This window comes from Toxotes jaculatrix, chromosome 10 (genome assembly GCF_017976425.1).
Source record: "Toxotes jaculatrix isolate fToxJac2 chromosome 10, fToxJac2.pri, whole genome shotgun sequence".
NCBI lineage: Eukaryota > Metazoa > Chordata > Actinopteri > Toxotidae > Toxotes > Toxotes jaculatrix.
The window spans coordinates 25,816,280-25,835,652 of record NC_054403.1 but is presented as its reverse complement, the minus strand read 5'-3'; the positions used below and the strand labels follow the sequence as shown (position 1 = coordinate 25,835,652).

Genomic DNA, 19,373 nt, shown 5'->3' with positions numbered 1-19,373 from the left:
AAGTTTTAAAAAGAATAATCTACTTGTGCCTCACTTCATCCTGAACGCTGAGGATAAGGAAAAGCCTCGTCCTGACGTAGCCTCTGATAATTACTGGTCACACCATCAAAACACATTAATACTTGAAGTCCAAACCAAAACCACCAGATCAGGAGACGTCTGTGACTGTAAACAGGAACCATAAATGTGTCTGTAAGCAATGAATTGTTCCACACTGGTTCTGCTGCTCCACAGCAGAGGATTAAGTTGTTCATATGTCAGGTGTGTACTTGTGCAGGTGTTGTGGATAAATAACAGCATTTAAAAAAGAAATCATGACGTGACTCCAGTGAAAGTCGGTGGCCTCTGAACCCATGTGAACTGAACAAGTCCTGCTTTGTTCTCACATTATCCTCCATCTTTGTCGTCATTACACCCTCTTTGCCCGTTTGGCAGCAGCAGCAGCCCTCCTCTGGTTGATGGCCTTGGTGGTGACACGGAGCTTACGCAGACGTAGCTGGCGTAGCCTGAGCTGCAGGTCCTTGGGGAGTTTCCCCCCCTTCGCTAAAATCTCCTTTAGCCTCTGTTTGGGCATCTTGGTGAGGCGGAAGTCACAGATTGTGGGGTAGTGGTCATACATGACCTGGCAGGTGCGGGAGGAGGGGAAGTATCCCTCTGCGCTGGCCGTCACTCTGTACTCACCAGGATTCAGCAGCCGCCAGTAGTCACCATCAGCAACTGCAGAGTGAGCAAATAAAAGGTAAGTAGTTTTATAGTTGTGTTTATTTTGTGTGTGGAATGAGAAGGATGAGGATGATTATCTGGTGTGAGATGTAAAACTGTACCTGATCTAATATGGTGATCAATGTCATCAACTTTTATTATGGCGTCTGCTATTCCAGCCTCTGTGTCTTTGTCCCGAACCACACCTTTAATTCCACGGTGAACCTGAAAAAAAAAAGATTCATTGGGACTGTGGATATAAAAGAGCAGTGAACTGTAAAAAGCAACAAACCAACTGAATAATTAAAGAATAAAGGCGATTAAAGTGAGTCTGACCTGCTCCATGTAAACCAGCAGAGACTCTCTGTTGTTCTCCCACTCGATGGGAAGCTCGCTGGCATGAGGAAATTTATCACAAGACAACTCCACCGTCACCTCGAAGCAGTTGGTGTGGAGGTAGCTGAAATCATTCATACCTGCAAGACACATGAAACACAAGCGGTTTAGTTTTCTTCTGTGATGAAATCTCAACAGTACTGCTGCAGTTTAACCTTTCTGACTTCATAAAGTTCAAGGGTGAACACAAGATAGTGACACATAAATCCCTCTGGATTAAACTAACACAGGAAACACACACACACATTCTTACTTCCTGGTACGTTGTGCCAGTCGGCTCCATTGATGATGTTGTTATATCTGATGAAGTCCTTGTTGTGGCAGGGCCGCCGGTTTGGGTTGGACATCACCTGGTTATATGAGGCACAAGAACATGTTAAGTGCATAGTGGGGGAATCCAGTCCCCCACTCAGACTCTTTTCTGAAGATGTTTTAAAAATGAGAGCGAACGTGTGTCAGTAGGAGGAGGATTAACCTGATTGGTGCTGGCGTACGCTGTGGCCAACCAGCGGAAGAAGCTCTCATCAGCGGTCGGCGTGTGCTCACGCGGGGCCCAGTCCCGGGTCATGTCGTACGGGTAAGTGACCACCAGCTCTCCACCATGGAGGTTGGCACTAAGAACAAACGGGATGTTCTGCATCCAGTTGATGACGGCTCGGGTCTCTGAGGCCACCTAAAGTGGGAGGTGGAGATTTAGTCAAAGAGGTAAAGTCACAGAGGACAGACTGATGACTGGACAAATCTTAGACACCTCAGAGCCACTGTGTGTAAACGTTAGACAAGTGAGACAATAATGCAGGTGCATTGCTTTCAACCCGTCTATCCTGAGGATGCGGTCTGCCACGGTGTCTTTGTAGGTATGGCCGCCTAGGGGGCGCCAAAGTCATAATTTTCAAATGCTACATATAGAAGCTTTAATGTAACATGGAGCAGCTGGAAACCACATTCATTAGTTTAGTTGTGAGGCTATAGTGTGACCATTAACTGCAAATGAGATCATCATGAGATGCTAAATGCATTCATTTCTACAGTAGTAGTTCTGAAAATTAATGTTAAAGAGCAGTTTCTTAACAATATAGAAGAATATTTTTTATTTTACATTATTTTTGTACTTGGTGTGTGTGATGTGTGAAGTCTATGAAACTTACAAAGGCTTCCTCAGACGTGTACTGCTCAGGGATGGGGAAGTAGTGGTTGATGAGCTTGGACCGGTCCGTCTCCAGCTCGATGGCAGTCCACATCACTGAGTTAAGGTCAGCAAAATTATGGTTCATGTCTATGCCCTCGTAGCTGTAACGTCCCAGGGCCCAACCTGCCAGCTCCGAGCCCTGTGATCAAAGAAATGAAGAAGGAAGGAGTCTGTGCAGTTAGATAATGTTATGATTATTTCAGTTTAGTTCCTTTAAATTGGTGTCTGATCATTTTATTCATCAATACAACACAACCTCTGACTAAGGGTAGTTCTCAACACCTTTTTAAAGGCCATCTCGTATCCATCAGGGTTCATGGAGGGCAGCAGGTGGATGCGGGTCTCTTTGACCAGACGGACGATGCGCTGGTCGCCCCGTTTATATTCTTGACACATGTACTGCATCAGATTGAGCAGAAGCTCTCGGCCCAGAACCTCGTTCCCATGCATCCCTGCGACGTATCGGAACTCTGGTTCTCCTGCAGGGGGCAGCACAACAAATACACCGGTTCTAATGTGCTGTACCATCAGACGTTTTGATGCTTTTACTTACTTTTACTGTTGTTCATGTTCAGTGTCCAAACGTGTCCCGATGAGATAATAAAGTAAGATCTATTCAAAAATAGAGCAAGAAGGACAACAACATCTGTTGCTCCAGTATATCAAATACCCATCCTCAAAACTTAATACGCCCACAGTTTCTGTGTTTTCAAAACACAGCTGCACAGATCGACCTCTTTCACCGACCTACATGAGAGGCCTGGATCTGTTTCCAGTTTCGTCCACATACATTACACTGGCAAGTAGCTCTGAAATCTCACACATCCTCCTCAAAGCTGTTTATGAGGAGGAGTTTCAGCTCTGCTAACACAACACTGCACTCTGAGGCGGGTTTCTTACAGTGTAGCTCTGTGTATAACAATCATCGTGCCTGCACACAGTGATACGGTGTTCAGTCTATAGACTCGTGTTTATTTTTAACTTTTTATAACTTTGAAAATGGTTTGGAGGCAAAAAAAAAAAAAAACACAACTTCCTTTTCAATATCAGAGATGCTTCTAAGCCTGGCTCCAGAGAGCAATTCAAATAAATGAGGTGAAAACAAAATGTCAGTTTAGTCTGATAATCAGGATGAGATTTAGAAAGCAGCACTGTGGGATTTCACAAATCCTCATACAAAAAACAAAACAGGCCATAGACTGAACAGAGTGAGGGAAAAACTGATCAATCTATCAATCTATCTATCTATCTATCTACTGAATGGACATGAATGATCTTCCTCTCTCCTCCTGCTCCTCTGTGCTGCCTTCACTTCCACATGTCTTGGCGGGAAAACCTCTCCACCCTGCTGCCATGTGGGCTGAGTTGAGGAGGCCAAAGAAAACATTTGTACACCTCAGAGCAAATGAAGAGGACCTCTGGTCTGTGCAGGTTTGCGTTTCACACAGTGCAGGACTGTCTGATTTAGCTTTGGGATACAGTGAAAGCCAGTGTAGAGGTCCCCTCTGACCCCCTGACCCCCTGACCCCTCTGATCACTCTGTAAATGCAAAGCAGTGTCTCTCCCTCATTGGATGAAATGACTGCTCTCACTGGAGGAGCAGAGGTGTGGAAGGCTGGACGGTTGAACGACTCTAAAGGCAGAAATAATCTCACAAGTTTCCCTGATTCAGTCTTTGACCTACGAACTGACGACAGATGAAGAAGAGCTGCAGTGAAAGATCTGATATGATGTGATATATTTTGAAAGTTTCATGACTGAAACTTTTCAGCATGTCTCACCCAGTTCGTGTTTTCCGGGGTTGTCGGAGATCTCCATGACGTAGAGCTTCAGACCCAGGTAGCTCTTTCCGATGCTGTAGATACGGGTGATGTCAGGACACGCCTCGTTCACCGACTTCATCAGCTTGGAAAAAGAGTCGGTTTTGTAAGTGACATTTGAGTTTATTGATTTCACAGAATGAAATTATTAAATAAATAAATGTTTAAATCACAGTTGGAACAAGCTGCAAAAAGTTGAGTTGTGTGAAAATGCCGGATGTATTTCCACATGTGGAATGTGGACAGTTGTGTTTGTCTCTGTGGGCTGTTTTCTGACCCTCAGGTCCAGGACGGTGTCTTCAGTCAGACCGCAGGTAGTGGCAGCACAGTGAGGACGCTGCCATGATGGAGTGAACCCTCCCATAATATTTGCTTTTTGGTCAGACTGAGACCAGACCACACACACTGTGGGAGCTTTCTAAAGTCAAAACTAAAAACTGGCACATCTGTCAACATGGAGTTGGACTTTTGTTTCCAAAAAAAAAAAAAAAAAAAGATTCCTGTTAACAGAACTTCTCTTTTGAGACAAACTATTAAATAACTAAATATCAGATTGTCTAAATCTTAGTTGGAGAGTCAAAGGACATTATCTTTTTTAACGCCATTGTTAAGATGTTGTGATTATCATGATCATCACATACACTGCACATCATACTCGTACCTTTCTCATCTCCTTGTAGTTGTGGTGTCTGAAGTCCAGTTTGTCTCTGGACTCTGTCGGCTCTGTCTGCCACGCGTAGATATTATTTGGATCTAACAAACGGGAAAGACTTGTGTTACTGATGCTAAACTTAGTGTAAAAAATTAAAAACTGTTTCCAGCAGTTGGCAGCTTGTACCTGGGAGCGTGCAGCCCAACACCTCGGCTCTCAGGCAGATGTCCCCCTCTGTCCCGTTCTGGTACCAGGTCTGCGGGTTGATCCGGATGTAACGGGCCACTGTGGAAGTGTTGAACAGGGCGAGGACGGGTGTCTCTGTGTCCTGGTTCCCTTCAAATACCTTTAATGCAGAGAGACACAAAGAAATTAAGGCTCCTGTGGTTTATAAAATAAAAATAAGAAACCACAACATTTGGATCTATAACCATGGAGTTTTGCTACAAAGCCATCCCTCTTTTCACTTTTTTCAGTTCACCACTTTCCCATGTGCCCTTGAGAACATACATTTGGCTTTAAGGCTGACAAGACTCCATACTAACTGGTGTGAATGTTATGTGATTGTGAATAAAAACTGACTTGTGGACATTTTCTTTTATTCATTTGCCTCTACATAAACTCTTCTAAAAAAATAAATCTAAAACAATGTCTCTTGTTTTACTTTGGGCTACTGGGCCCACGGAAAAAAAAAGGAAAACCCTGTCACTGTGGAGAAGACAAAAAAGTGTGCTGCATTATTAATACTGATTCCTTCCTAACAAAAAGGAGGACGTGTTTGAGAAGAAAATTTAACGTCATCTTGTACAAAACCACAGTATCTCTTCTTTCATCAGTCCCCCAACACGGCAGCATGTTCCTCATTACCCACACTTTCCTTTACAGGCCTGTGTTGGAATGGAGGTCACAGCTTGTGAGTGAATTACACTGTAATGACTTTCCCTTTTTTATTTTCTCCTTCCATAAACGGACTCTGACATCAGCTGCGTGAGTTCCAACATGAAGCCTTTTCTTAAAACGAAAACGTGTTAAAATGTAATAAATTTTTATAAAATCCTCGAAAGACAGATGAGAGAGCCTGTGACAAGAACATCACTGGTTTGTTTAGCAGAGCAGCTTGAAAAGTGAAATGTGAAGGAGGGAAAAAATGTACAAAGGAGGAGAGAGATAAGAATTCAGGTTAAAAAGAATGATATGTTCACTCACAGCCTCTTCGGTCCCGTTCACACACGGCTTCCAGACCAACGAGTCGTTACTGAACTGAACCTTGTAGCTGTGCACCAGGTCCCAGCTGTGTGTGAGCAAAGTTGTATATTTTTATATTTTTAGGATTAACCAGGGAGAAGAAGGAAAATCTTAAAATAATGCTTCAACCAACATTTACAGAGCAGGAAAATCAAATCCATTTTGTGTCCTTGCTTTGTATGTGATTTGTAATGACCTCCAGATGGAGCTGCGACCCTGCAGGATGACACCGGTGAAGCGAGTCGGTCGCAGAGCGTCCACCTCCAGCCACTGTTTCTTATCTCGGTACTGAGCACACCAAGCTCCGTCGTAGATATCTCCATCCTCTGTCCCAGACTGAAACACGCACACACACAGGAAATACACAGTGACAATCCTGCTCTGTAGCATGTGCTGTACTAGATTAAGCCTTTGATTTGCTGTGTGTGTGTGTGTGGTCACCTGGATGTTGAGACGGCCGCGGTGAGGGCCCAGGCCTCTGCGTTTGTAGGACGACGCTCTCAGCTGAGTGTCTTTGACTTTCAGAGACTCCAGACCCAAAGGAGGACATTCTGACACAGTCGACACAGATTTAATCACCATCTCAGTATGAACATACAAAGGCAGTAAAGCAGCAGAGTAAGTGTGAGCCAGAGATCTGATCACAGCTAATTTTGTGCCTCTGGCTGACGTCCTCTCCATAGTAAAGGCCACTGAGTGTTTAGTGCCATTAGAAATACAAAATAATGAGGGAAAATCCTTATGAGTGAAAATCTGAGATCAGCCCTCAACAGCATGTGAGTCCAACAGAAATCAGTCAGAACAGAGAAGAGCAGAAAAAGGTTGGTCTGTTCAAGTCTTTACATGTTTTAATGTTATGTTTGATGCTATAGAACATTTTGGACATTTTGGACACCATCATCAAAAACATCAAAATGAGGGATTACTTTATATTTTATACTTCTAAATTTTTTGTGTTCTTATTGAGGAGCACTTTTTCCACCACTGATATATTTCTAAAGCCGTAAATTAAAAGAGGAGTGAAGACGCTGGCAGGAAACGGAGAAGGCACAACTCTCTTGTAGCTGGTGGCCATTTTTTTTTAAAAACCTGTCCAGCGTCCTCTGCTGCCGAATGAAAGCCTCAGACAGACTCTCATTGTCTGGAGGGTTCAGCTCGGTTCAAACTGCCTCTTCCTGCCAGGAAGCTTTACTGGCTGCGAAAAAAGTGTCAGGCCAAGGTATAGAAGCAGCAGAAGTGAACGCTAAATGTAGGTGGCATTTCCGTTAAAGACCCTTTCCCCTGTTTGCCTTGTAGTCCGGCTGGATCTCTGCTGAGCCGACCGTGACTCAAAATGTTGCTCAGCTCTGAAAGGTAATGTCTCTTTGTTGCTGACCACTGGATTCCTGCCAAACCACACATTTCACTTTTTCTTTTTCATTTATTTGGACTCATCCAAACAAACGCGTCAAAAGGATTGAAAAAAAAAAAGAAAAAGAAAAAGTCTGAAAATCTTTGGACTGTACTGACAGATTTAGAACATAAGCACACACAATCAAAAAGCCAAAACAATCTCATTAGCAGAAGGTGGGAGCATTTAAGGGGGGAAAAAAAGTAAGTAATTGTTTCAGCTCTTGTTATCGAATATTAACCGGAAGAGGCTTGAACTGCCAACAGCTATATTTAATGAGACGAAATAAGCTGAGTATGAAGAGGGAATATTATTAGTCCGTCCTTACTTTTCCAACACTGCAACTTTCCTGGTGTATCACTCACAGCTAATCTTAGTTCGGCAGCGGTTGAACAGATTTTAATGAGGATTTAACTTGACGTGACATGACAAGTTGCTTACTAAGCATTTATTTCCAGCCGACCTCCACAAGCTAATCTCTGCTTCGACCGTTCCCTGTGCACACACACACACACGTTATACAGTATACACAGACACTCTATATACACACACATCCACAGTGGGCTCAGTTCCCAGTCCAGTACACGTACACGCACGCACACACACAAATATACATGCATACACAAGAATGTTAAAACATGAGATATGTAGATATGCAAACATACATTTACAGACACAGACACAAAGCAGCTGGAAGACCAAGTGCAGGAGGCTGAAACTGAGACTGCACAGCCTCAGTGAAAACTCTGCACCTGAACACCACGATGTGTGTGTGTTTGTCTTTCAGGGTTTGTGGGGATGAAGATGTTAATAATTTATTCCAAGGTCAGGGCTTGATTTTAATGTTAATGTTAGAATGAGTGTTATAAGTATACAGGTTCAAGTTTGTGTGTGTTAAAGAAAGAGGGAGATACAGAGAGAGAGACTCTGGCTTCTCCACAGTGCACAGGTTGAGATATACAGTATGAGCTGCCTCAGAATGGGACCCACATGAATCAGATCTGGGTCTGAACTCAGTGTTAAATTAGCAAATAGTTTTAGAATTTGTTCGATGCTTTCTTGGGTGGGTTTGCCTCAACAGACAATTCAGCGTCTCAGATTTCCCATTAACCCTTCAGCAGGTGGAGAATGTTTTCATAACTTTATCTGAGACCGTTTGAATTGTGTTGTTGCAGTAAACTTCACTTGCTGGTGAAAGCACTAAAAACTATTTGCCACTAATATCTGACCGTTGCCTGATTCACATACTGTATACTTTAGGGCTAACCAGAATACATACGTGGGGCAGTTTCCGTGCTGGCCTCTGATTGGCTCACACTTTTTTTCACCTGTGGTTTGTCTTTCTTAACCACCTTTGGTTTCTTGGTGATGACTTTGGGTTTCTTCAGGACCTGTTTGGGCTTCTTTGCTACGTTAACGCTCCTGGTGGACCTCCTCGCTATAAAAAGGCAAACCATTTTATGCAACAGGAAATACACATGTAGACCTTGACTTCAGATAAGCGTCTTTTTGGATTAAAACTATTTTTTAGCATTGGTTGGAAAGTTAATACTCCATCTAGAAGCCTCAGAGGATGCAGTGGAGGGATACAGCTAGCAGCACAAACCGACTTTAAAACCAGAGGCTGCGTTCATGTCAATGCTGCTGCTGGGCCGGAGTTTCTGACTGTATATGTTTGCATCTATTTACATTTTAGCCATGTGGCTGAAGCCGCAGTTACAGTGAGCATACAGTTGATTTAAGGCCTTCATCATCAACATTACACACGACTGGTTTTAAGGAGTGTGAGGGGTCTTGTTCTACGTCTTTTTTTTTTTTTTTTGGTCTAAGGCATCACAACGAACATCTGGTTTTCATCAGCAGAAAACACATGGCTGAAAACTCTCTGTGCACACAGGGCAGAATGTGGAACATCCTCCCCCAACCCTCGGACAATGACTCTCCGACCGCAGATATGCCAAGACCAACAGAGCGTTTTTTTACACTGAGAGTCTATGAGTCTTTGACGATCCCTGAAGGATACTTTATCTAGAAGTTGTTACTGAAAAGAAGAGGCTTCATCAACAGTTAATTAATCGACGGGGACAGAGACCACGATGGCATTCTGAGGGGCCCTTGACTTTCTCAGACTGGGGTTTGTGGAATCTTGTTTATTACAAGAACCCGTCCACCCCTGAGTTTGTAGATCTGAGTTGTAGATAGTTTGTTGCATCTAACTTATAAATCAAAGAAAAACAAACAAAACTCATGTTCTCCTCAAAATTAAAGTGTTGGTTACTTTCTCCTTAGGGGAGGTTTGTTAACTGTCAGTGACATATTACACTCATGCTTTCATCACCACAGCTGTTTTCCTTTAAGGGAAAAACAAGGAGACACATGAAACCAATCAACAATTAGTTAAGTTGCAAAAATACATGTGGGCAGATTAGAGCTAATACCCTCATGAAATGTTTTTCCAGGAAGAAGCAGTTAATCCTTTAACATAGCTACTTCCACATCTATACATCTATTCCAAAAACTATAAATCCTTGCTGGAGTATTCAGTGAATGTTTTAATAATCACGTTTCCCTCTGCAATTACTTCCCACAGAAACATTTTTTTAATTGGAGACAACTCAAAGAGAATTAAAAATCCAAAACATAGCACACAAATAATAAAAACAAAAAATATCCACTCACCTAATTCCAGAGGACCTTCTTCTTCTTCTGCTTTTCTGGGAACTGCTCTCTCGGCTGTTTTACCAGTCTCTTCAGTCAGATGTTTGGGAGTTGTGGTGGTTCTGGGAGGTTTAGTTGTAGACTTACTATAACTGGTGGTGAATCCTGTGGTGGGAACATCAGAGGTGTTTGGAGTGTTTGCAGCTTTTCCTGCAGAAAAAAGGCTCACAGTTGTAGTAAAAGCTGCATCTGAGTCCACAGTGGACGCCGCTGCAGCTGGGTCATCAGCAGGTCTGGTTGAAACGAGGACAAACGAGCCATAATGCAGAAACAAAAGAAGAATCAAGTGCAGAACTCCTGCCATAGTAACTCTCCCCCTGCAGAAACCCCACTAACACTGAACACTCATTCAACCTCCCTGACCTGCACTGTCAAGGCACCGGCAATGCAAACACAACTTCCTGTCACAGATTCAGAAAATAAAACCTGGGCTGACATGATTTTCTGTGATAAATATTAGTAAGGATAATATGTGCGTTTTAAGATTCAGAAGCTGAAAACACAAACAGACAAAGACATTAATCAGAAATTAATCACTTCAGTCATTTTGCTGTACAAAAATGCCAAAACTTCTCTGGTTCCAGCTTCTCAAAGCTGAAGATTTGTTGCTTTTCTTTGTCACATGATGCCACACTGAATATATTAGTTTTAGATAGATGATTGGATAAATCGAGGAATTTGAAAATGTCACCTTATGTTCTGGGAAATTATTTTTCACCAAGTTCTGATATTTTACAGACAAAACAGTTGCTCAAAAAAAAAACTATCAGTAAATTCATCAATGATGAAAATAAACATTGGCTCCAGCAGTGACAAAAAAGTACAACTTTTTTCACCCCCAAAGTACAACACAGAAAGCCATTTATAAGGAAAGACAGCACTTTAAAAACCTTACTGTTACTGAAGCTCACAATGATGAAGAGTTCACTAACTCTTAGGTTTCTTAAATTAAAATTTTATAATGTACACATAAATAAAAAAACTAAGTTGCCTGGAACAAATAACAGTAAAAAGGATTCATAACCATTCAAGCTGAATATCCAAGTTTCTATTTGAACAAAATGACTTAACCATACTTTAAAGGGTTGAATGTGAAAACGTTGGTGACAACAGATGCAGAGAGACTGTAAGTCAGCACAGCACACGACTTTCAAACTCTAAGACACATCAGGTAATAGTGACTAATGCATGCTTTTACTTTGAAGGTGTAATGAAAGCCTTCTCTTCCTGGCCGACTTGACTCTCCTCTCTGCAGAGTTGCTGTGCTAACAGACGACCGACCAGAGTTTATCCAGGGATCAAACTCAGTCAACCCTCCTCTTCATCGAGGGCCAGAGTTTGAAAACTTCTATCACACAAAGGCAGCACGAATGGCTGGAAAATGTGGACAGAGAGACAGGTCTCCTTAAAACTCCTTCGAAGATATTTAGTGATGGTTGTGCAGTGACATCTGGTGTCCCTGTCTCTTTAAACCTTTTGAAAAGTCCAAAAAATTTTTATATAATCGTATTAATTTTAATTCAGATTAACAGTTTTATCTATGTTCTGTTTTTTTACAGGCCAATACAACTTTAAGATGCTTATTTCAGTGTTCTGGTTAAATAGCTTTAATGGCACAAACAAGAGGTGTAACATGGGACTTTTGGACATCCAATAAGTTCTACAACCTTTGATTAGTGTGAATTACTAAGAATTCATGCACATAACACTTAGCTGGCCAGAGCCTGTCAGCTTCAGGAATAAGAAAATAAAAACATGCCTCAGGAATGAAAAAAGACATAACGTGAAAATAAAGTCATGTACTCAACGTGGAGGAAAAATACCTGACAACAGGACAACTTATAAAACTGACAGGTATTATTCCATATTCCTGAAGTTACAGGTCACATTGAGAGAAGCTGTTTATGACAATAAAATCATCCTTGTTTGAAGAAGGGAATAATTCCAGGAAGCACAGTAAAGTTTTTGCAGTGAGGCCCTTCACTTCTTGCCATGTCTTAAATAAAACCACCAACACACAACTACAAGCTATTTAACCAGGTCTTCTAGGAAAAAATGTTATCAAAAAAAATATATTTACAAAAAAAATGGAATTTTCAAAACAAGAATTAAGTCTAGTATCTACACTCCAAACCCCAAACATCTGACAACTTCCTCCTCTTTCTGAAGAGGGCTCTGAAAAAGGGTTCTGAAAAATGCCTTATTTACCACAATAAGGTTCTGCTTGAACCTTATTTTGGTAAATAAGGTTCTGCTGTGAAAACACCCCAAACTGCAGTAAGCTGTGAACATTCAGCTGCATGTTTTCAATAATCCAAACATTTAAACAACTGTACACACTCTGCATTTTATTCATTACACCCAACATCAATTTCAAATGGAAACATGCAGCTAAATGTGTAAAACCGATGGTATAACTGAGACCATCGACCTGTACATCCAAACCTGTAAGTCCACATGGACCCGGGAGTCATTCACAGAGGCTGTAAAATGGCAAAAAGAAAACAGAAAAGGGCAGAGCAGTGTCCAGAGAGAGGAGAGCAGCTGCTGAGCGAGAACGTTCAGTCTTAATCTGGGGTCAACACCTCAAGGCTTCCACAGCTTCAGCAGGCCGTCCTCACTGTAGGTGCCGATGAGATTCTGGTGGGGGTGGTGGGCGATGCCAATCACATCCTTCTCGTGGACCTGGAGGGCGGACAATTGAGACGTGAGCAAGATGGTATGATTTAAAATTAAGGATGAGGCAAAGGGAAAGCTCAATATCAGCAAAGGGCCTTGGATTATTCTAAAGTATTGTATTTAACAGTGAATTCAGTTACCAGCTAAAGTCAGGGTTTGTAAATCAGTAAATCACAAGATGTACAAGGATATCTGGAAATTCAGGATTAAACCAAATCAATGCAATAAAACCAAAACTACACTGAACAGCAAATAAAACAATTTATAGATAAATATAATATTCATGTGGTAATTTTACTCAAAACAGATCATGTGTAGCTATTCTAACTATTCATGTAAACAAGTTTTCAGCACATTTTAGTCAAAAATAAAAGAAAAACTAAATCAAGTTTGGTTTCCACACATAATAATAAAACATATGCAGCTTTGTCTTAGCTTGTCTATTTTCAATATTTTTAAAGTACAGCTTCTCATTTATCTCTTAGTTGAGCTCCACATCCAACCTTCAATACCTGGATCACATATTCAGAGTCAGAACTTTTCGTGGCAGAAGCAGAGGAGTGAACAGGCAGTGGTATTTTTGGACACTCTGATCTGTGAGAGCAGTAACTTACCGTCAGCGTTCTCTCCAGTTTGCCGGTGACTGTGCTGAAGCAGTAGAGCACAAAGTCTTCTCCCACGCAGTAGATCCACTCGCCACGGGGCGACAGCGTGCAGCACACAAAGTCACCACCTTCCCTCTTACCGGAGCTGAAACTCCTCACAATCTGCGCAGGGAGAACCACAGATGCATTCAAACACACAGAGCATAAAAGAGAGACAGTAGGCAGGAGTGCAGTTTTATTACCCCGGTTACATAATGAAAACACCTTCAGAATTCTTACTGTTAAACTATAAACCAAACTCAGTTTGGATATTACAAACATTTAGTGTTTATTTTTCTGTATTTCAAGGAAAAAAATATAACTAATGAGCTCAACATGGCAAAATACAATGTTATTAAAAAATACATGTATATATTCATTTGAGGAATTGCTAATTTGCTTAATTTCCTCATGATACAGAACATACAGCATTTAATACTTTGTCTTGAGATTCTATGTGCTGTTGCCTGTGGTGAAGAATCTTGACTACAGTGAAAATTACATTCTACTATCAAAACAACCATAAACATGAGCAATAGACAGCATTCGATTTTCTAGGACAGAAAGGGCAGTTAAATTACACATTCAACCAAATACTCAGATGACATGAAGAAGGGATAGAGAACAGAAAAAACCCTGATCTCCACATACCAGTCGAAGTTTAAACAATGTGTGTTGCGACTCATGAGCTGGCTCTGTTGCAGCATGCAGTATTTCATGTGATGATGATTGGAACTGACCTGTCCCTGCATGTTCATGATGACCACCGTGTTGGAGCGGTTACACACTACAAAGTGCTCGGGGTTCTTGGGCAGCAGGATGACGTTGTTGACAGTGATGTCGGTGCCTGCTGACGTGCCCAGAGGCTTGAAGGTGTTCGAGCACTCAGTGGTTTTCATGTTCCACACCTGAAGCAGGCAGAGCACAAACGGAGACGACACGGGTCATTATAAAGCGTTAATAGCTGGACACATGGAAGCGCAGATACTGTTTTCAGCAGCTGCTTCGCTTACCTTCACTGTGCCGTCGGAGGAAGCACTGATGATGTGGTGGCCATCTGGAGTGAAAGTGGCTTCGTTGACAAACGACGAGTGACCGCGGAACTCCTTAAGAGTTTTACCCGACTTCAGACCGTGGATTCTTACACAAAACACACAGGGATAACATTCACAGACATTATCCAAATGGAAATCCAAGGATAACTGCCCCACCAACCAGGGGACTTCATAGTTACTTCTACCGCTGACTGGAGTAAACTTTGAAAGAAACAAGAAGGTTGAAGGTGTTTGGTCAGATGTGAGTTTACCTGATTGTCTGGTCAAAGGAGGCACTGAGGAGCTGGCTGCTGTCTTTACAGAAGCTGACACATGTTACTCCTTTACTGTGGGCACGTTCAAATCTCCTCAGACACTGACCACTCTGGATCTTCCACACCTTAACACAATGTTTTAATGTTACATTTTTGCATTTTTGTGCAATATAAAAGCAATACACTGAAAATAGGTTCAACTCAAATTAACAGAATACTTTCGTGGGGGCTTTAAACGCCAGTTATGGATAAGTAAAAACAGAGAGATAGTGAAGCCTGTCTTCTACCTTGATCTTTCCATCTTGAGCTCCAGTGGCCAACATCTCTGTGTCCCGACTGAAGCACATACACAACACTGCGTCGTCCATCATCATGAAGTTATCCTGAGCCTGGTACTTCAGATCCTGCAGGCCACAGTGCATAAAGTTATTTCACAGAGGCAGAAGTCATTTTGAAATGACGTGTAAATGTAGCGTCATGTTCAACCACACAGTAAATCTGGAGTACGTGTTTTTCATTACCTTTCTGATTTTTCCGGTGGTGAAGTTCCAGACCTCGATGAAGCCGTCCACAGAGCCGGTGACCAGGTACTGACCATCAGGGGAGAATCGGGAACACTCCACATGAGATTTCTGTCCAAACTGTGGAGGGGAGAAAAACATTCCATATCACAACATGTTTAAAGCACGAAACTGACCATAACTCACGAACGTGTGGCGCTAAAATGACAGTATGTTTGGCTGAATGCAAAGTTTGAATCAGTGAAGCGACCCGTTAATGTTTCTTTCTACCATCCACACTCGAGGACAGTGCCGGTACCTTGATGTGCCTGCTGAGCTGGGTGGGGAAGCGCTCCTCCTCCACATCTTTGACAGCAGCTTTACCCCTGAACAAGTCAATAGTCATACCAGGAGGCAGGAGTCCCTGATGCTGCTGCCACTTCAGCGACTGAAGGAGGAGAATGTAGAAGTGGACAAAATCATCATCAGCACTTTATTTGGATGGTAGCGTAACTTCTATTTATGGGGAACATTTATCAACAGGCACTACTATGCAAATATGTTATAAATTTGTGAGGCTTAAGATGCAAATGAGTTATTCTGTGGTGGGTCTCTTCTTGAGGAATAACACTCATCACACCTGCAGGTTTCCACAGCACTTACCTGTCCCAGCAGAGCCATGAGACGAGAGGGCGGCACCACACTGACCTCCCCTGCCAGGGCCTGGGCAATGGCTGCTCGGCGCTTCTCCTTACTGCTGCCGTCTGGGTACGCCTGTATGACAAGAAATGCAAACGTAAAAAAATTCCAGTCCACACAAATATTTCAGATGTTCTCTTTTTACGAAGTGAGCCGGTTTTGGTTTTTACAGGTTTATGTATTTCCATTCAATAACCACTGTATTACATTCACATCTTTTGATCTTGGATGTATCTGTGATGGTGGACCAGCTGCAGGGTCTTTGGTATTCATGAGCCAAAAGCAAAACAACTGGAAATGAACAAAGACTGTATTTTGGTGCATGGCTGGTTAGGGCTCACCTCTCTGGGATCAAAATAGGAGCGAGCCAGCAGGTTCTCCAGGTGGATGTATCTTTCTGGCTGGGTTTGTTTAAGCATGATCATGGGGTCGGTCTGCCTAAGAAGTGAACGAGCTGCACCCAGCTCTCTCAGCTCAATTAACTCCAACACAACCTGGTCAGGAAACAACACAGACACTCTGTTTCTGAGGGAACAAAACTTCAGGCATAACCTTCCAGGTTCTTTAAACTGAAAGATCTGCTGCAAAGATCTTCTCATCACAAAGAGGATAATCTAAAACATCTGCATGAAGAAAGGATTAGCAAGTACAACAGATTAAACAAACAGCCTCCTTGAATAAAAACACAAATATAGTTTAAGACTTCTGAAGAGTTTACAGATTTCTGTAAAGAAATTAAATATTCTAATACTAATTAGTACTAATTCTAAACTATTGAGTGCCATGACTACAAAATACTGAAATACTAAGCTATCACACACAATGGTGAATTCAGTTTATGTGGAAGAAACATTGGACTAGATAGAAAATGAAAGCCGGTAATAAAGGGCATATATGCCATTTATCCAAACCTCACCTGTTCATAAAGGTCAATCAGGGTCTTATCTGGCAGCTTGAGGGACTGGATGGCTTGCAGGACAGTATCCCAGTGTCCGCTGTTAATGTCTGCCACAAAGCTCTCTATACTGTCCACAGTGTTCAGAGACACCGTGGTCTCCTCCTGCAGGGTGGCTAGAGTCCGCTGCAGATTATTTTCTTTTAAGTACTGCATAATCAGACGGATCACGCTGTGGAAAACACAACTGATGTAAGTCATTTGGCTAAGCAAGCAAGTTATCCAAGATGCTTGGACCAACATGGCGACCACACACCGTACAAAACTTCGCACAAGTGTACCTCACTTAAACTTTAGAATGTAAACTTTTTCTCTGTGATATATGTCAATATTAACCTCTATTAACCATAAACTTCACAAAGTCCATTTTTTTAAGTAAGACTTCCCGACACAAAACATCGTTGCATTTACGGGATTCTTATTAAAACCGTTTGCTAAACATTTACGCCAGAAAATGAACAGAGAGCTGTGGAATTTTAAATTCTTAAACACTAATATCAACCTCAAACATCTGGCATCGGTGCTGTAGTGTTTTGCTCACGGGCATCACATCAGCAAAGAGAATATTTGCCAACAAACATTTTAAAAAATAACAGGCCGCCCTCCTGCCCTGACGGTGACTTTACAATGTAAATACCGCTAAATGAAGTAACCTCTGATGTAAATAACTTTTGGTTGCAGTGTAAAATACTCCACAAAAATGCAGACACTAACGGTACACGGAGTTTGACTACATTAGCTAATGCTAATACTATGCTAATACCTTAACTAATGCTAAGGTATTCAAACTCCCTTATTATCCAATTGTGTTTATTCCACAGTGTAAAGTTGAAAGTACAAAAGACGGAGAAATGAACAATATGAATATCACGGTGACACTTCAAACTGAAAATGCTTTCGCTACTTTGCTACACCAAAAAGAGAGCAAACAACATCCGTACAGGGATAACTGTAAACTAGCCTAGCTTAACTTAGCTTAGCTTAACTTGGCTTAGCTTATGGCGCTAACGCCAGAGGAGGATGAGGTAGGCCTCACTGACAGAAAACGTGATTAAATGCAGAGTAAAAGCTTGTAGTTTATCATAAAACGTGCCATGTTTTAAGAGTAATTAACTGGATTACTTACTCTGCGGATTCCACCTCCAGAGACATGGTTATTTAGCTTAAAATAGCAGCCAGAAGAGAAGATACTCTCTCGTCTGCAGCTCGTAACATGCAGGACACACGCAAGCACGGAAGTAGTGGGCGGGGTCAGTGGTCTTCAAAATAAAAGTCTCAATGTACGATTACCGCGTGTAAGTGTGTCTGTGAAGAACCTGTCATCCGAGTTGTGGTGTTTCCAAGTGCAATACGACGGCGACTGGACTTGCTTGAGGTTCTCGAAACGTTTCACCTCTAATCCGAAAGGCCTCCTCAGTCCTGCGGGGCCAGAACATTATTTTGGTGTTGTTCAGACTCTATAGGTTTATATTACATACAATATTACTGCAACAAAAGCAGTATGCACAGAGATTAGGTTTCATAAAAATAACACTTATACAATTAGATATAATAAAATGCTCTAACCTTGCAAGCTAGTTCTGTAAACCCCATTCCTTTATATTATTAAATGTAACTAATAATATGCGCATGTTATTTTATTATTTAATCTTTTGTTTTCATGCCCAGTTTTCTTAAAGTCAGTCGGATTTAATATGCACCTGACGTCAGTTATTCTCAAAATTGAGTCCTCATCAGGAGGAGACACCAGCAGAATTTTTTTTTTTTTTTTTTTTTTTTTTTTTTAGAAATTAGATTAACAGAATATGTCAGAATAGCTATTTCATCAGTATACGTTTTACTGGACTGTTTTTTTTCCCCTGCCTCATTATATGAAGTCAAAGCGCAAATAGGTTTGTGTCTCCTGGGACAGGAGGATCTATAATGGAATTGTTGCGAGTCTTTCCTCTTCATAATAATTTATACAGAGCTATTTGCTGTGCTATTCTTTGTTTTTCCATAGCTAATCATCAGGGGGTGCTGTCTGCACAGCTATGGCTCTGAGGCCCTCTAGACTCCCTTCTCTCTGCCAGTGAAGGTCTTTCAAGGTTATGATGATGATGATACTCAGTGCAGCACCACTTCATGTCTGCAATCCCACGGCCTGGGTCTGATTGTTTTGGGTAATCATGGTATAATCCCACTGTGAGCCCCATCCACATTGGAAAGGAATTTGGCACCAAGAATACAGCAGACATAGCATGATTTCATTTGCCTCTGCAAGTGGCAAAATATACTGGGAAGCGACGAGGAGAAGCAGAGCGGATGGGGAAGGGAGGAGTGGTGTTTTCACACAATACCATAACACCGCAGTCACTCTGAATGCATTAACAGAAGAGCAGAAGAAAGACGTCAATATAATTTCGCCGTCCTCTGGAATGACAAAGCAGGGGCTGTTTGGAGAATGCTTACCAGTGAGGGAGACACCACCACGCT

The 19,373-nt window shown here is 41.9% G+C and overlaps 2 protein-coding genes across 3 annotated transcripts; both read right to left on the bottom strand.

The window, feature by feature from the left end:
- Positions 1-39: 39 nt before the first annotated feature.
- On the bottom strand, positions 40-10,432 carry LOC121188404 (probable carboxypeptidase X1). Of its 2 annotated transcripts, none has more exons than XM_041048145.1 (14): positions 10,074-10,432; positions 6,446-6,555; positions 6,201-6,340; positions 5,966-6,050; positions 4,946-5,105; positions 4,769-4,860; positions 4,069-4,192; positions 2,570-2,766; positions 2,247-2,426; positions 1,574-1,771; positions 1,352-1,448; positions 1,039-1,178; positions 825-927; positions 40-717 (listed from the first exon to the last, which is right to left on the bottom strand). In XM_041048145.1, exons 1-14 carry the CDS (start codon positions 10,414-10,416, stop codon positions 410-412), a joined length of 2,277 nt encoding a protein of 758 aa, XP_040904079.1. In that variant the 5' UTR covers positions 10,417-10,432; the 3' UTR covers positions 40-409. The 2 variants fall into 2 exon arrangements, with proteins under 2 accessions (XP_040904079.1, XP_040904080.1); XM_041048146.1 differs by lacking the exon at positions 10,074-10,432 and adding an exon at positions 8,674-8,851.
- Positions 10,433-10,952: 520 nt separating this feature from the next.
- smu1a (SMU1 DNA replication regulator and spliceosomal factor a) lies at positions 10,953-18,136 on the bottom strand. The gene is made up of 12 exons (XM_041048733.1): positions 18,025-18,136; positions 16,860-17,070; positions 16,285-16,437; positions 15,908-16,018; positions 15,564-15,692; positions 15,266-15,385; positions 15,032-15,148; positions 14,742-14,869; positions 14,449-14,575; positions 14,176-14,343; positions 13,406-13,558; positions 10,953-12,797 (listed from the first exon to the last, which is right to left on the bottom strand). The coding sequence occupies exons 1-12, from the start codon at positions 18,048-18,050 to the stop codon at positions 12,699-12,701; spliced, it is 1,542 nt and encodes a 513-aa protein (XP_040904667.1). The 5' UTR covers positions 18,051-18,136; the 3' UTR covers positions 10,953-12,698.
- Between the last annotated feature and the right edge of the window lie 1,237 nt (positions 18,137-19,373).

What these genes read in the sequence shown, in the direction of transcription:
- LOC121188404 (XM_041048145.1), bottom strand. Translation starts at nt 10,416, where the DNA reads ATGGCAGGAGTTCTGCACTTGATTCTTCTTTTGTTTCTGCATTATGGC. An exon ending in TGAACGGGACCGAAGAGGCT is followed by an intron (nt 5,106 to 5,965) that starts GTGAGTGAACAT and finishes TCTGCATTAAAG; the next exon opens with GTATTTGAAGGGAACCAGGA. An exon ending in CTGGCACAACGTACCAGGAA is followed by an intron (nt 1,179 to 1,351) that starts GTAAGAATGTGT and finishes TGTGTCTTGCAG; the next exon opens with GTATGAATGATTTCAGCTAC.
- smu1a (XM_041048733.1), bottom strand. Translation starts at nt 18,050, where the DNA reads ATGTCTCTGGAGGTGGAATCCGCAGA. An exon ending in CCTATTTTGATCCCAGAGAG is followed by an intron (nt 16,019 to 16,284) that starts GTGAGCCCTAAC and finishes CTTGTCATACAG; the next exon opens with GCGTACCCAGACGGCAGCAG. An exon ending in CTCAAGATGGAAAGATCAAG is followed by an intron (nt 14,870 to 15,031) that starts GTAGAAGACAGG and finishes CATTGTGTTAAG; the next exon opens with GTGTGGAAGATCCAGAGTGG.